At 37.9% G+C, this 17680-nt stretch overlaps 1 protein-coding gene across 1 annotated transcript; it reads left to right on the top strand.

The window, feature by feature from the left end:
- Positions 1-793: 793 nt before the first annotated feature.
- Positions 794-5782, top strand: LOC149812898 (glucan endo-1,3-beta-D-glucosidase-like). The gene is made up of 2 exons (XM_089990812.1): positions 794-2495; positions 5164-5782. The coding sequence occupies exons 1-2, from the start codon at positions 960-962 to the stop codon at positions 5617-5619; spliced, it is 1992 nt and encodes a 663-aa protein (XP_089846938.1). The 5' UTR covers positions 794-959; the 3' UTR covers positions 5620-5782.
- Positions 5783-17680: the final 11898 nt, after the last annotated feature.

Genomic DNA, 17680 nt, shown 5'->3' with positions numbered 1-17680 from the left:
CTCTCATCCCAATCCCAATACCCAAGTTCCTCATTAACAATCCAATGACATTGCTTCAAGCACCATGCTAGCTGCTATTCCTTGGAAGCCACCACGCTCCAATATCCCAATTCACAAGTTCATTGGTATTTCCTTCTCAGTAATGCAAGCACCTCTTGTTAACTTCTATTCTTCAGCAATGCCCAGTATCTGAATTCAGTCTGTTGTTATACCCCTCCATTATTGCAGACAACCTTGCTAGCTGCAATTCCTTTGTAATTTCAAATTCCCCAATTCACAAATTTCTTGGCACTCGTTTACAGAAACGCCTTCTGATAGCTGCTATTGACTTAGCCAAATACTCTTGATTCACAATCTCATGGTATTTCAACCTTCTACTGCAAACACCTTGCTAGCTGCTATTCTTCACCAATCACCAACTTGGCGTTTCAGAGACCAATTCTATGCTCATCATCCTAAACAAAACCCCAAATCCATTTACCAACAAATCTTTTTTTACAGCCAACTAGTTTATCACAATCATTTCTCAACCAACACACCAAATTAGAGCCATTTCTCAACCAAACCTTAGACTCCTATCACCCTAACCAATCCTCCAAAGCACAAGTCCCACTCCCACCATTTTAGAGTCTCCTCTTTATCCCGTTTCACACTGTTCAATTTCGAACCGATTCGGCCATTCATTTCTTTCCGACATTACCAACTACCACCTTCGGAGTCGTTATCAGACGTCAAGTCAAATGACAATAAAGAGATTATACACCAGACTCAAATCAAAATTTAAAACCCTCGTTTTCTCCTCTCCTTCCCCCACTCCCTCTCCTACCCCAATTCCCACCACCACCACCACCACCACCACCACAACCATCCCCACCACCATCCCCATCTCCCCCATTTTCTTTCCTGTTCCGTTCCCCATCGTTCCGGCCACAATCTCCACCACCACAACCATCCCCACCATGAAACCACCTTTCCCAGCCACCCAATCTCCACCTATCCCCGACCGATCATCCTTCTTTTCCGACGATCTCCGGCAACCACCCCTCCCCACCAACACCTTCTGGCAGAACTTCGTCCTGAAATCCGGCGACCAGCCGGAGTACATCCACCCATACCTTGTCCGGTCCGCCGGCGGTTTCCTCTCCGTCTGCTACCCGTCCCGGTTCGTCTCCCCCGGCTTTCTTTACCAAATTTTCACACCAGACCTCACCATCTCCTCCACCACCGCTGCCACCGGCAGTCACACTATCTCTGCCTTCGATGACCTCTCCGTCACCCTCGACCTCCCCGGCGGCCTCTCCTTCCCCCTCGTCCGGGGCTCTCCCTTTCTCACCGCCGAGTTCTCCGGCGCCGCCGGCGTCTCGATCTCCACCGTCCATGCTATCCTTTCTCTCTCCTCCACCGCCGATCTCACCAAACACACTATAACCCTCAACAACGGCCAGACGTGGCTCATCTACACCTCCTCCCCTCTCCGATTCGCTCAAACCATCGGATCCCTAACCGCCGGAAGATTCTCCGGAGTCCTCCGGCTTGCCGCCCTCCCGGACCCCTCCATGGAGCCGATCCTCGACCTCTTCCGTTCCGCCTACCCTGTCTCGGGCTCCGCCTTCTTCGCGAAGCCGTTCTCCATCCGGTACGAGTGGCAGAAGCGCGGATCCGGCGAGCTCCTCCTCCTCGCCCACCCGCTCCACCGCCGCCTCCTCCCCCCGACCGCCGCCGTCCTGCCAGCCGTACGCTATCGGAGCATCGACGGCGACCTCATCGGCGTCGTCGGCAATTCGTGGACCCTCCGCACTGAGCCGATCCCGATCACCTGGCACTCCGTATCGGGCATCTCGGAAGTCGACTCGGCGGAGGTCGTGGCGGCGCTGGCCCGGGACGTCGCAGCGCTTGACCCCAATAAGATCGGCCAAACGTCGACCTACTTCTACGGGAAGGCGATCGCCCGTGCGGCGCGGCTGGCTTTGATCGCCGAGGAATTGGGGTTGCCGGAGGTGGTTCCGGTGGTCCGAGACTTTCTGAAAGACTCGGTTACCCCATGGCTGGACGGATCGTTTAAGGGGAACGGGTTCCTGTACGACACGAAGTGGGGCGGGATCACCAGCCAGGTCGGATCCATGGATCCAAGTGCGGATTTCGGGTTCGGGGCCTACAACGACCACCACTACCACTTGGGGTACTTTGTCTACGCCATGGCCGTGCTGGTGAAGCTGGACCATGCCTGGGGCCGGCGGTACCGACTGCAGGTCTATTCGATCGCCGCCGACTACATGTCGGCTAGCGTGTCCGAGAGCTTCCCGAAGCTGAGGAACTTCGACCCGTGGAAGCTGCACTCGTGGGCCGGAGGCCTCACGGAGTTCGCCGACGGCCGGAACCAGGAGAGCACCAGCGAGGCGATTGCTGCGTATTATGCCGGAGCTCTGCTCGGGCTGGCGTATGGGGATCCCAGGTTGGTTGCCGTGGGGTCCACCGTTTCAGCCATGGAGATCCAGGTCCAATTTTAATTCTAAGATTCCCATTCTTCCCTCCTCTTTGTGAATGCTAACCCGAATGAGGATCAATTTCCCAGTTTATCCTCAGTTATATGCTCTTTGGGGTAGAGGTGAAAATGGAACGGATACCGGCCTGGTCATAGTTGATAAGAATCTGAATTAAGCGATAAATATAATTTTTTAGGAATAATTAAGCTATAAATCTGAATCTGGATCTAAAATAGAATAAAATTAATTAGAATTTAGGTTGGTACAACTGGATCAAATAAAAATAGGGTGAAAACATGTATTTTACATGTAAAAGTACAAATGGATCAATGTGATTTTCCTAAACTGTGGTAAATGGTAAGTTTTGAGTGTTTGATTAAACATATCTATGGAAAAATATGTATTAGATTAGACATTTTTCTTGTTTAGATATGTTTTAGGTGATCTAATATCAACAGCTTGTATTGCACTAGAACTTGTTAAAGATAAAAATCAAAATTTTTGGTTAAATTGACTGGATATAAAAATTGTTTTTAATAAATAAGTAATTATAAACATGTCTACAGGTTTGAATTAAGCAAACAAGACCTATAACTGTATCTTTTGGAAGTGTTAAAGACATTTAGGATGCAAAACTGTTAAAGACACACACAGTCCAACTAAAGAAAGGTCCAAAATTGACAACCAAGGATGATCTGACAGCTCTCCTTTTTCATTGTTCAAGTTTTTTGTTGACATGACTTTATATATTTATTCTATATAATTTATTTAGTAAGAAATATGCTTTACATGAGACTTTACGAACTTTAGACATGTTTTTTCAGAAAGTAAAACATCGACTGTTAAAACTTTACAATACAAAGTATTGTGGGGCTTTGATTTTTAGCACTTTAAAAAACACATCTAAATATTGAAAACTCATCATCTAAAAAGTGTCATTAGAGAAGAAACACGGTCGATCATCATCTGTTGTAGATTTTGGACCTTTTTTTGGTTGGATAGTCCCCCTTCCCTATATATATATATATATATATATATATATATATATAGTAATGCTGGTTCTGCCCCCTCAAAATCACATTTTTTGATATTTTTTCTCACATCTAACACCATAGATGTGATCTATAGGTTTTGTTTAGTGGGAAGGGGCTTTTGGATCACCGGAATTTGACCTGTATACAGGTTTTTTCTGGTGATCCAAAAACAATGGCTATGAAGGTACCAGTTTTTTGTGGCTCATAGAAAAATATTTTTTTGTCGAAAAAACATGATCCAAGAGTCGATTCCCACTAAATCTAGCATGCATGGAATGATTCAGATCTATCATAAAACACTTTAAAACTATGGAGCAGAACAGGGCGGAACGAGAAATGGGGCCTAATATGTTCAGTTCTCATATATGTATATATAACTGGAAATATGAGAACTAAGTGTGAACTGTTATTTTCATTATTTTTTGTTCTTTTCTCTTGAATCTAACCATACAGATGTGATCTACATGCTTGAATTTATACAAACCCGCTCTTGAATTATCCAATTTTGATGCATAAACGTGATTTTTTTAGGTTTTAAATCAATGGCTCATAATCTTCATAAATATTCAAGCATTCAAAAATTATATTTTTTTATCAAAAATATACGATCCAATGGTTGATTCATAGCAAATTCACCATGCCAAGCACATCCACATGGTTGGATTTGCAAAAAAAGTGTTGGAAACGCCCATATTTTTAGTTCTCATATTCTAGTTACTCTCTCTCTCTCTCTCTATTATAGTAATGCACTGGTTCTGCCCACTTACTCGATCTGCCCATTCAAAATTATAGTTTTTTTTGTAATTTTTCACATCTAACACCATAGATGTGATCTATAGTTTTTTTAGTGGGAACCGGCTTTTGGATCACTGGAATCTGACCAGTATACATGTTTTTTAAGTGATCCAAAATGAATGGCTATGAAGGCATCAAATTTTTCCAACTCATAAAAATACATTTTTCATCGAAAAAATATGATCTAAGAGTTGATTCTCACTAAATCGAGCATGCTAAACACATCTAATGGTTCAGATCTATCATAAAACACTTCAAACTATGGGGCAGAATGAGGAAATAGAGCCTTATATATATAATTTATTTATTTGAGTCATTAGAATATAAGAACTAGAAATATGGTCATTTTCAATGCTTACTTGCAAATCCAACCATGTAGATGTGTTCGGTAAAGTAAATTTGCTAGGACTCAATTGTTGGATCGTGTATTTTTTATGAAAAAATGCAATTTTTGAATCCTTGAATATTCATGAAAATTAGGAGAAGTTGATTTTAAAGCTTTAAAAAAATCTTGTTTATGCATCATAATCGGATGATTCAAGAGCTGATCCTTATAAAACCAAGCATGTAGATCACAAAAAAATCCATGAGTTTACACGGTAGTTCTCATATTCTAGTGAGTCATATATATATATATATATATATATATATATATATATATATATATATATATTGTTTAGAACATGTAAAACATTGTCTTGTAATGCTCTTTAGGACAGTTTAGGAGATATGACTGTTTAGGACCTCTCTCTCTCTCTCTCTACACACACAGACACACGTGATCATTCTCATTTTGCATTGAAGAGTGTAATATATGGTTTAGTCACTTTGCTTTTGGCTCCTTGAAACAGGCAGCACAAACATGGTGGCACGTTCCAGAGGGTGGGGACATGTATGAAGATGAATTCACCAAGGGCAACCGGGTGGTGGGTGTCCTATGGTCCAATAAGAGGGATAGCGGGCTGTGGTTTGCACCAGCAGAATGGAGGGAGTGTAGGCTTGGGATTCAATTGTTGCCAATCTTGCCAATCACAGAGGCAGTGTTTAGTAATGTTGATTTTGTGAGACAACTGGTGAATTGGGTCATGCCTGTTTTGGGCAGGGAGGGTGTTGGCGAAGGTTGGAAAGGATTCGTTTATGCCTTGGAGGCAGTCTATGACAAGGAGACTGCATTGCAGAGAATAAGGAGTTTGAGTGGGCATGATGATGGGAATTCCTTGACCAATTTGTTGTGGTGGGTGTATAGCAGAAGAGGGGATGGGGGTGACTCTGGGTGGAAGTGTGGTTGGTTTAACCATGGCCATTGAAGAAGCTATAAGCACCAGAGGTGGTATTCCTTATCTTCCCTTCTAGAAAACTATATTTATTTTCTTGGAGATTATATAGTCCCCTTGGATTTCTTCTTACAATTGTTGTTGTATTTGAAGTCTTTGTCTAATTGTGGCTTCTGGGAGCGTGTCTTCCCTTTTGTCGATGTTTACAAATGCTTTCTTTGGGTAGTCAGAGACATCCTTATTCTCTGCTGAGCCCATTTGTCCTCAAAAGAAAATGTTTTTTTATTCTCCTTGAATCATTCTGCCCCAATTCTCTGCAACTAGTTTTCTCCCAAACAGAGCCATTTCTTGTTGTCTTCATACAAATCCTTTGCTTGCCATGAGGTGCAAGCAAAGATGGTAAGGTTTCATGTTTTCTGAAAGCCAAGATGTTAGTCATTGAAGTTGGTATGCTTTGGATGTGGCTATTTAGGTATGTTTTGGATGTGGCTATTTAGTATAGCACATCTTAGTACTTTGTTTACAGAATGATGTGAGTAGTGTTTTTTTTTTTTCTGGTCATCAAGCTTGGGGAAAAGGTCCCCAACCTATGGCCCTCAACAATCAGTGCTGATTGCCCTTATACAAAGACCAGTCTGGAGTAGGGATGGCAGTGGACTGGGGTGGAGGTGGAGGACAAGGTCTCCCCACCCTGACCCCGTCTCAAAATTTTGCCCACCATTTCCGCCTTCATTCCTGCACGGGTTTTGATTTTAACCTCCATCTTTGGTTCATTCGCTGTTTCATTTCCTCCACCCTCGGTCTAAATGGACCGGGGTGGGGCTCCATTTTTCTGGATCTTCCACTACTGCTACGTTTTGTCGTTAGAGGAAGGAGAAAAAAAAATGGCAGCTCGCCCAGCTTCGTTAGAGGAAAGATTCAAGAAAGGGGTTTATGTTAGGGTTATATATATAATAGTAGTTTTCTTAACAAGGCGGGGATAGGGTAGGGGCAAGAGTAAGTCCATTCCCACTTCCATCTCCGCACAGGTTTTGATTTTAACCTCCATCCCAGGTCCAAACGGGGAGAGGCGAGGTGGGACCCCGTTTTCCCCTGTCCACTGCCATCCCTAGTCTGGAGGTTTTTCTTCCACTGTACATGCTCTACACTGGAGGAATAAAATAAGAAAATTCATAAGACAAACGTCAGGGTTCCTACGCCCAATGATGTACCTTGGTAGGAAAAACTTTACCAAAGCATGACAAGGATACAGCGCTCTACACCCTCTAGCAGCTTTTTTAATCCAACTAATCCAGCTGGCATTATTGGAGTGAACCAGGCTGTTTCGAAACCTCTGATCATCCGGTTCTAAAATGTCATCCAGAAGCTCTGTTTCAGGAAACAGAATCATACTCTTTCCTTAACGTTCCTGCTCTTGAGAAAACTCCCCTTAATATTTTGGTGTTATAGAAGGCATGAAACTATTGAACTGAAAGTCATAGGTTTAAGCTTTATAGACTCAATCTTACCACATAGAGCGTGGTTTCTCTTCTATGAAACCATGGTTTGTATTATTTTGGTCTAAAAATGACTTTTTGATTTGTGAAATTTCAGTGCATTGAGTTATTGATTTTTGAAGCCCTTAAAAAACCCTGCTTACATGTCCAAATCACGATTCAAAATTTATTTTCTACTGAAACAAACCTTACAGATTACATCCATAGAGCCCTATCTACAAAAAACAAATCTCAACAGTTCCGACTTCAATACCACTCAAATATTTAACCCGTGAGTAGATGACAGTTATTATTTTTAGCTTGATCTTTCCTGCCAGAGGAATTTGGGAGGAATTGAATTCACTTGTTTTGGAGGAACTGGGAATTGTGTGCCAGGTTTTGCATTACCCACATTCCACTGGGGCCCGAAAGATTCCAGCCAAGCAGTAATGAGAGTGAGCAACTAGAGAATCACCAGGTTGCCTCCTCAGGAAAAGCATCGAGACAGGGAACTACGTTGTGATAAAGAACTAAGTCTTCCACTTTGCCAATTGTTAAATTGAGATTAAACTTTCCTTCCTTGTCTAGTGGTGCTTTTGCAGCAGTAGCGTATTAGAGTCGTCCATCTCCAAATTGATTGGAGATAACTACTCTTCTGCTGCTGCGTAACAGTATTGTTGAGAATATATGGTCATAAGGTGTGTGTGTGTGTGTGTGTGGGGGGGGGGGGGGTTACCTCAAATAGTTGCAAGGTGTGTTTCAAGGGTTGTGACCCTTGAGGTTTATGGGGCATTTCTTTGTTAAGCACACCTCGATCCAGCACCCTTTGATGGATACAAATATGAGCCTAAATGCCCGTTCACAATATATTCACAGATATATAAAGAATACAGAAAATCTGTGAAAGAAACAGTAGAAAACAAAAGGTGCCCTTTGGTGATTTACAGTGTAATAGTGCACACCCTTCAACCTTGCAACCAACCACTGCTTCCGCAAGCTTTCATATTTTCTAACAGTAGTATTAGAGCTACTCAATTATCCCTTGTTGGTGCTCGTGAATGTCATCGGCATGCATACACTGACAAAAAAACAGACATTTTCGGAAAGTCAAAATGAAAGTCCTTTTTTTTTTTTGCGAAAAAGGTTAGTTTATAATTTTTTTTGCTCCCCGGACAAACAGTGATAACAAAAATCCTGTTTGTAAGCCGAACAGGGTAACGACGAAGGGACTTAACTCGTTTTGAGTCAGTGCCGAAGATTCTGGTACCGAAGGGTTCGCTGTTGGAGTACTCTCAGTGAGTTTCATCCACTCCCATTTCTTGGACACAAGGAGTGTGATGAAAATTGATACATATAAAAGAAAACTCCTGTTTTTCTGGGCATTGCTAGAATATAGTGTCCTAAAAAAAATGGGTATCATTGGATTCGTCATCGGTTGCCGATGAAATTAGAACCTCCAAAGTGGTTTCCTCAGTCTCCGAAAACCAATGGTTGAATGGTGGTCAGTTACCTGAAAAGAGGGAAAACCCTCTTTTATAAAGAAGAGGAGAAGAGGGGTGGGTTGTCGGAAGTCTTCTTTGTTTGGTCCGATTTGTGAATTACCAAAAAATATGGTTTTACAGAAAAAACAACTTTCCTTTTTCTCAAAATCCATTTTCCTCAAAACATTTGATTAGACTTTTACAAAAAAAATATATTATAATCTAAAATATTTAGAATCTAAATCATAGATAAAAAAAAAATTAAATTTAGCATACCTTTGGTGAGGATGCTGAACAAGATGTTGCCGGTGGTGTCCAACAGAACAGGGAGAGAGGTAATGGAGAGAGGATGCCGAAGGCAGTGGCCGGTGAACATAGAGAGAGAAGGGGAGAGAGATGGGGTGGGGGACACAAAGAGGTAGAGAGAGAGAGAGAGGACACCCACGATGGCGCCCACAGAGACAGGAGAGAAAGAGAGAGAAGAGATTTTTAGCATGAGAGAGAGACCACGAATGAGTGAAAAGGTTTTTTTAAATGCATGCCTTTTTTCCTGGCACACTTTGTACGTGCACCAGAAAAACTATCTTTTATTGGCGCATCTCTTTATTGTGTCAGAAAAAAATCATTATATTTATATGTGTGCCAGAAATTTTTTATTGTATTAGTGTAGTACATTTACTGCCAATGTAACTCGCTTTTTAGCGCCAGTGAAAATGCTCTTTTACTAAGGATGTATAAATCAACAAGGTTCGGTTTGGAAACCTTGCATCTAGATGAAAACACCATTTTCATGAGTTGCCAAAATATGGTCGATCTGACAAAAACAAGTCTTGTGCATGGTGTTGAAATGAGGTGTTGGGGTCCATTCCCAATGTAGTGCTTTGGCTATACCAAGTTTACCAACAATGGAAACAAGTTCTAGTGCATGGTAGGGTGGTATTTTTTCTAAGAGGGGTTTGGCTCATTTCCAATGATAGCTTGTCATTCAATCACTATTCTGAGATTGAGAATGAGAAGATCGCGTCTTTGTCCCAAAGGGTACCCACAGATAAAGATTAAGGTTAATAAAGGGTCACAAAAGATGAGATGCAATGTGATTGCACACTGTTAGTGTGCAGCTAAACTTGATTCACCTCCATCTTGGAGATAGGCCTGTTTGTTGTGGGGCCCAAGAAATGATGGAGGGTGATCAACACACTAAAAGTGTGCAATCATATTGCATCTGATCCTCCCTCCACAGAAGGGGCTATATATTCTCTTGTTATGTCCAGATCCAAGTACCTTGGAGTGCATCAGAGAAGGAGAGAGAAATGGCGCCAAGGTTCCTATATTGACTTGTTCATATAAAACATCCAGAAGAGGTTTCTAACATGCCCTTTTCCTCAATACATTTCATTCTTCTTGTTCAGGTAAATATTTAATACAGTAGATTGTAGATAGTCTAGTTGGAATCTCATGATGCAAGTTGTTTTGACAAAATCTAACATCATATCAGAATGGTTTGATTTAGTGAAGTGTAACCTTTGAATTATTCTTTTTTTAACCAAAAAACATGGGTTTTTTTAGTTGAAAAGCTCAATGAATTTTAAACTGTTGAGTTTTGCATCGCCAAAAAAACCTGTACACAAGTCAGATCCGGTTCCCACTAAAAACAGCATGTAGATCATGACCATGGGGTCATTTTGACGAAAAAAAAACAATGGTTATTAAAAAAAAAGTTCACTAAGACAGTTACACATAACGATTGTGGCAAACTTTCACCACCCTTTTCCCTCTTAAATCCTAGTTTGGCCACAGCTGAATCCTTTCCCTCTCCATGTACCTGAATTGTACTTCCTTATCCCTCCTATTTCCCAAAGTTAACTGGCTTCAAACGCCCACTCTAGTTTGCTAACATAACTCTTGTTTCCCATGTTCACTTTTTCTTGTCATCTCCTGCTCACCCCTCTTCTCTTCTTTGTTTTCTAATCTCATAATCGTGCCATCTTTTCTTCCCAAATGGATCCCTAGGATCCACTTTTTTTAACATGTTTGCTATCCTCTTTTTCTTGTTCTCTACACTTTTTCCTTGTTCCAATGAATTCAATGTGGGATTTGCTTTTCTTGTACTCTAACATGTTTTGTCATAAATAAAAGTGTGGATCGCATAATTTCCCATGAAATAAAGGGAATGCGTGAGATTAAATATGGTGTTCTACAAACTTTGGCATACTAAATGCAACGGACTTGGCTCCGTTGCATGTTGGCTTGAGCATGCTAAGCTAGGTTGGAGAAGATTTTATCACTTTTCAATATGTATGACAAGCTTAGGTGCATGCGGTCGATTGAATGAATGAATCAGCTATATATATATATATATATAGCGCTAAATGAGTTTTTTTATTTTTAAATTCTGACTATATCTATGTACTTGATTTTATAGGGATCATCTCTTGAAGTGTTTAATTCCGGCACATGGGTAGGTTTTTATAAGGTTCGCTCCAAAATCTTTGTAAAATTTTTAGGCTCCAAATATAATTTTTCATAAAAAATACACGATCTAAGTGTGGATTCCTAGTAAATCGACCATGCCCAACCCATTTATAGGGTCAAAACTGCGAAAAAAACACCTGAAGAGCAGAAGAACCCATTTAGCACGTATCAATTTCACACCTACCCATCTCTCTCTCTCTCTCTATATATATATATATATATATAATAGAGCATAAATAACGTGCTTGATGGGTTTTTCAAGTTATATTATTTTATTTTTAAATTTTGATGTACAGATGTGTTCTATGTACTTGATTTTATAGGGATTAACTCTTGAAGTGTTCAATTACGACACATGGGTGAGTTTTTATAAGGTTCGAAAAATCAACAGTCTAAAATCTTTGTAAAATTTTGAGGCTCCAAATATAATTTTTTCATCAAAAACACATGATCCAAGTGTGAATTCCTTATAAATCGACCATGCCTAACACATTTATGGGGTCAAAACTGCGAAAAAAAATATTGAAAGAGCAGAAAAACCCATCAAGCACATATCACAAGCACCTACGCTCCAATATATATATATATATATATATATATATATATATATATATATATATATATATATATATATATATATATATATATATATATATATATGGGAATGAAAACCTCCTCAATGCAAACCCTCCCAAACCTCTCCAATGGTATTTTTTTCAAAAAAAAAATTGACCATAGAGATGTGTTCAGCATGATTGATTTACATTTAATACTTGGATCATGAATTTTGGATACAAAAAATGTTATTTGGAGACTCAAAAATTTATAAAAATTGTATGCCATTGATTTTGAAACTTATAAAAACATATTCATTCATCATAATCAAATGCTCCAAAAACTGATTCCTATAAAAACAAACATTTAGATCACATATGAAAGGTCAGAATTAAAAAAACATTAAAAATCCAGTAAAACGTACATTGGGGAGGGGTTTTCATTATATATATATATATATATATATATATTGGCTACTAATGAATGTGTGAAACTAATGAGTAGAAATCACTCTTTTCTTCAAAAATTACTAATTTTTTGTAGATCAAATGTTAGGGACGTGATCTACATGGTTTGTTTAGTAGGAAGCTCGTTTTGAATCATGTGATTATGACAAGTAATTAGGTTTTTAAAAGAGTCCAAAAATTGATGCCCTATGATGTACCAAAATTTCATAACTCAAAAGATCACATTTTTACATCAGAAAAGCATGATCCAAGGCTTGATCCTTAGCAAAGGAACCAAGCTGAACACATCTATGTGGTTAGATTGAGTTCATGCAACTTGCACCTATGATTTCTAGCTCATTAGTTTTGTACCATAGTCAATATATATATATAGCTTTCTCAATGGCGTGCCTTTTACAAAGGGCTCATTTGATTGCAGAAAAAAAACTTGAAAAAGGAAAAGCTCTCTCAAAATGCATAGGTTGTATGCATTTTTTTGGTGCGTAAACAACATAGGAAAATTTTCCTCTAAAAAAGTTGTCATTTTAGAAAAGTTTTTTCACTTCTTTTGGAATGAAAAAAATTCTGGAGTGAGGACATCAAACTTTTGTCTCCACAAATAAATTTTATCCAGAAGTTTATTAAAAATTTCTCCCTGCAGCAATCAAATGGAGCCAAAGGAATTCAAAACGAGGCTTTCTGGACTGGCTTTATCAAGTTTCCATAGGTAAGACATGACTACTTCAAGCTAAACATAGGCAAGCAACAATGGTCTTCATTAAGTGAAGCCAACTTGACTTAAAACAATTCTCAACTAGAATATTGCTAAGATGCAGACGTGGGCAACTATGTTTGTATCATGTTTCTTGATGACTGCTCATGAGTTGAAATCTTGATTTCCATCTTCCTGTTTACTATATTTTGATTCTTGATGACTATTTGTGAGTTAAACCCATAGTTTCTCTCTCTTTAGTCTATACATGAGTGCAACTTAGGCTATGTTTGCGAAGCAGGTTATATGTACCCCCTCCCAAAACACACATATGCGTCGGGGGTCCGAATGAGCACCACGTATATAAGCATATAGGGCTCTTATCCTCGTGTGTGTTGACATCACTTAGTCTTGGAGTTTGGTGTGGTTGCAAAGACTTAAGTACCCTTTCCCGCCATTTCTGCATGAAACGATGATTCGAGAAAAGGACAAAAATGTCTTTCATCCAGAAAAAGGAGGATACCATGAAACGACGGTTCGAGAAAAAGACAAAAATATCTTTCATCGAGAAAAGGGAGGATGACCTTAACTCTTCAAAGTCCAAACGTTTCGCTTTCGCCTTAAGCAGTAAACAACACACCATCTGTTGTAACAGGAGCTCCCTTTGATGAAGCACCATTTGTCATCATCTACTGCCACCAAAGCACCTTTTATTGTCGTTTGCTGCCTCCGGAGCAACATTTGTTGTCATCTGTGCATTGAGAGCATCATTGCCACCATCGACTGCATCTACCTTCTGGGTGTTTCTCCTCCACTATCGGATTGTCAAAACTCATGTTGTTTTGGTGAGTTTCGTCTAAGGTTTCGTTATATAAACAAATCGATTTGTAAATCTAAATGCTAAATCTTACATCTGGTTGTACTATTCATGCTAAATAACACCTATTTTCATACTAAAATAAATTGATTTGTACATATCCACCTTCTAGGCGTCAAAAAATAGTTAGCACGATTTGTTCTTATGAAGACCAAATATTACAACGATATGTACTTATGAAGGCTAAATTTCTACAATGATTTGTACGTTGGAATGAAGGAATGATTTATACATTTAATGCAGTAGCGATTTATATGTTTGATGCAGCAACAATTTATACATTTGAAGCAGTAGAGATGTGTATTTATGAAGTTACCACAATTTGTACTTAAGTTTGCTAAATCGTACAATAATGTTTACTTATGAAGCCCAAACGTTACAACGATAAGTATTTATGAAGGTTGCGATTTTTATAACGATTTGTAAGTTTGAAGCATGAACGATTTATACATTAAATCAGTAGCGATTTGTACGTTTGAAGCAACAATAATTTATACATTTAAAGCAGTAGCGATGTGTATTTATGAAGTTACCTCGATTTGTACTTAAGTTTGTTAAATCTTACAACGATGTTTACTTATGAAGCCAAATATTGCGATGATTTGTAATGATGGTGATTGTTTAACGAATGTGATAATTTATAATAATATATACTTGGGGATGTTGTTGTAACATATAATGATGCAGTTAAATTTATGTGTTGTGCATGTTAGCAATGACTAAAGTTCATAAGACAAGAAAGCTCGCGTCGTTCGATGAGATAACTATTGGAGAAATTATCCGCCAGTCCCATATATATGAGTGTTATGAAAGGTACCAAAATATAATAAAGATTGAGAATGATATAGACAAGGACAAAGAGTTGGAATTGTATAATGTGGAGCATTATCCATCAGATATTAAAGATGAAGAGCAAAGGAAGAAGGAGGAGGAGAATGAAAAGCAAAGAAAGAAAAGGCAAATGAAGAAAAAGGAGGAAGAGGAGAGGGAAAGGCAAATGAAGAAGGTGGAGGCGAATGAAAAGCAAAGGAAGAAAATGCAAATGAAGAAGGAGGATAAGAGAGAAAGGCAAAGAAAGAATAAGGAGGAGGAAGAGAAGGAAAGGCAATTGAAGAAGAAGAAGGAGAAGGGAGGAAGAGAAGGAAAGGCAAATGAATACATCACATCCCACCTAAACCCATCCGACAATAGAATACATTCCATCCCACCAAATCCGTTTGAATATCCTATTGCGATTTGCCTTTATGAGCTTTGTCTATATGAACGATACGTCCTATCGCGATTTACACAATGATTGATTCATAAAAGGTAAAAATGAAAAACAATAAATAAATCGATATGATGTTTAGACTTAGTAAAGTACAAATTGAGGTAACGTCAACGATACAAATCGAGGTAACTTCATAAATACAAATCGATTTCGTTCAGAAAGACAAACAAAGACATATCGTTGTCGCGATAACTTCATAACTACTAATCGATGTGATTTACAACCATATTCATTTACAAAAAATATATGTATTTAGTTAAAATACATCATGACCAATGGTTTGACTTAGATACAATACATGATCATCATGAATATAGAAAGAGTTTAGACACAAATCAGAGTTTGAATCGGACCTATAAGAGATTTGGATCCATTTAAGAGCCACATAAATCTAATCTAATATAAAAAGTATTTTAGATCCATTTAGTGACCAAATTGGATCCTACTAAGAAAATAAGATATTGAATCTACTTGAAGACTCAATTAGATCCCTTTATGTAAATTAACATTTGGACCCATTCGAAGATCCAATTGGATTCCAATAAGTAAATAAGGCTTTTGGATCTACTTGAGACCTAAACGGATCTCATGAAGGTAAAATGAATTTGTTTTAATCTGAATTCAATTCGAGACCCAAATAGATCCTACTTAAGAAAAAAAGATTTGGATTTACTTACGATCTAAATGAATCTTATTAGTGTAATGTGAATTTCACTACAATATAATGTTTTTGATCTATCTAAATTCTAAATGGATCCTACTTAAATATAATAATTTTTGGATTCATTTGAGACCCAAATAAATTTAATTAATATATATATATATATATATATATATATATGTATATATATAATAGTTTAGATTTGGTTTGGATTTGATGAGAGCTAATTGGGTCTCACAACCAACCCATTGCAATCACTCCTCCACCTAAACCCATTCGACAATCGAATACATCCCATCCCACCAAATTCGTTTAAATATCCTATTGCGATTTGCCTTTACGAGCTTTGTCTATGTGAATGATACGTCCTATCACGATTTACACAATGACTAATTCATAAAAGACAGAAGTAAAAAACAATAAACAAATCGACACGATGTTTAGACTTAGTAAAGTATAAATTGAGGTAACTTCAATGATACAAATCGACATAACTTCATAAATATAAATCGATTTTGTTCAGAAAGACAAACAAAGACATATAAGGCTTTGCATGACCAATAGGCAACCAAACCCTTCGTTCATACATGCGGGCATCGATTTAGGGATGACAATTGTGGTGTATGTGTCATGAATATATCAATGTATACACAGAAGATAACCACCATAATCATCATCAAAGATTATCTAGATCTTTCCTCATGGCATGAAACAACTAAGTTATGAGCATCAAACCCCATCTATCAAGCACATGTAGAAGTAACACAGAAGAACAAAGAAGAAAGAAAACTACAAGAAAGAAGGAGAATGAGAAGAAGAAGAAGAAGGCGGAGGAGAAAAAAGAAGAAGAAAAAGTTGTGTTGCCGCAGAAAAGAGGAAGAGATGTTAAATAGATTAGGGTTTTAGACCTAGACAACGGGTCAGGTCGGATCGGGTAGGGTTTTTAGATAGAATAGGGTTTTACACAGATCTATATTAGGGTTTTATATAGATTAGAGTTTTATGCACGTGTACACAAATCGACACGATGTTTAGACTTAGTAAAGTACAAATCGAGGTAACTTCATAAATACAAATCAATTTACAACTTGATACTGATTTAAGTAATAGTTGTAAATCGCTATCACTGTTTCGTTCACAATATTTTAGTAACGGTTGCAAACCGATATGAGTAAATCATAATATTACATATCGATATCGTTCACAAAGGCAAATAAAGACATATCATTGTAGCGATAACTTCATAAATATAAATCTACGTGATTTACAATCACATTCATTTACAAACAATATGAGTATTTAGTTATAATACATCATGACCAACGATTTGGCCATGAAACGATTTATAGCAATACATCTCCGACATAGACATCATTATATAAATCATTATAGGACACTATGGTATGACAATTCAAATACAGTATATGTACAATGATTTGTATATGTGAAGGCTAGATGAGACAATGATTTTTACTTTTAATACAGTTTATTCACATAACAACTTTTTGCGCAATAATTCAACTATAGTATATGTATAACGATTTGTATATGTGAAGGCTAGATGAGACAACAATTTTTACTTTTAATACAGTTTATTCACATAACAACTTTTTGCGCAACGATTCAACTACAATATATGTATAACAATTTATATATGTGAAGGTTAGATGAGACACATGTTTTTACTTTTAATACAGTTTGTTCACAGAATAATTTTTTGCACAATGATTCAACTATAGTATATGTATAACAATTTGTATATGTGAAGGCTAGATGAGACAATGATTTTTACTTTTAATACAACTTATTCACAGAACAACTTTTTGCACAACGATTCAAATATAATATATGTACAACGATTTGTATATATGAAGGCTAGATGAAACAACAAATTTTAATTTTAATACAATTTATTTATAAAATTATGTAGCTGAAGAATTCACACGTGATTTCTATGTTCTATTGCTCACTTTTGAATTGAACTGATCCTATCATGAAACAGAATAATATAAGACACTACATTAAGTTTAACAAGAAATGCAAACATCCTCCCAACATTGATTGCATATCAAAAGACTTGTAAAACTGATTCTATCATTCCACTCAAACTGGTCGGGGAGATTGAAGGTTCTAACATTGTAGTGC

Source organism: Nuphar pumila, chromosome 16 (assembly GCF_984573655.1).
Source record: "Nuphar pumila chromosome 16, dmNupPumi1.hap1.1, whole genome shotgun sequence".
NCBI classification, from domain to species: domain Eukaryota; kingdom Viridiplantae; phylum Streptophyta; class Magnoliopsida; order Nymphaeales; family Nymphaeaceae; genus Nuphar; species Nuphar pumila.
Note: the sequence above shows the minus strand (reverse complement) of the source record. Positions and strands in the feature narration are given on the sequence as shown.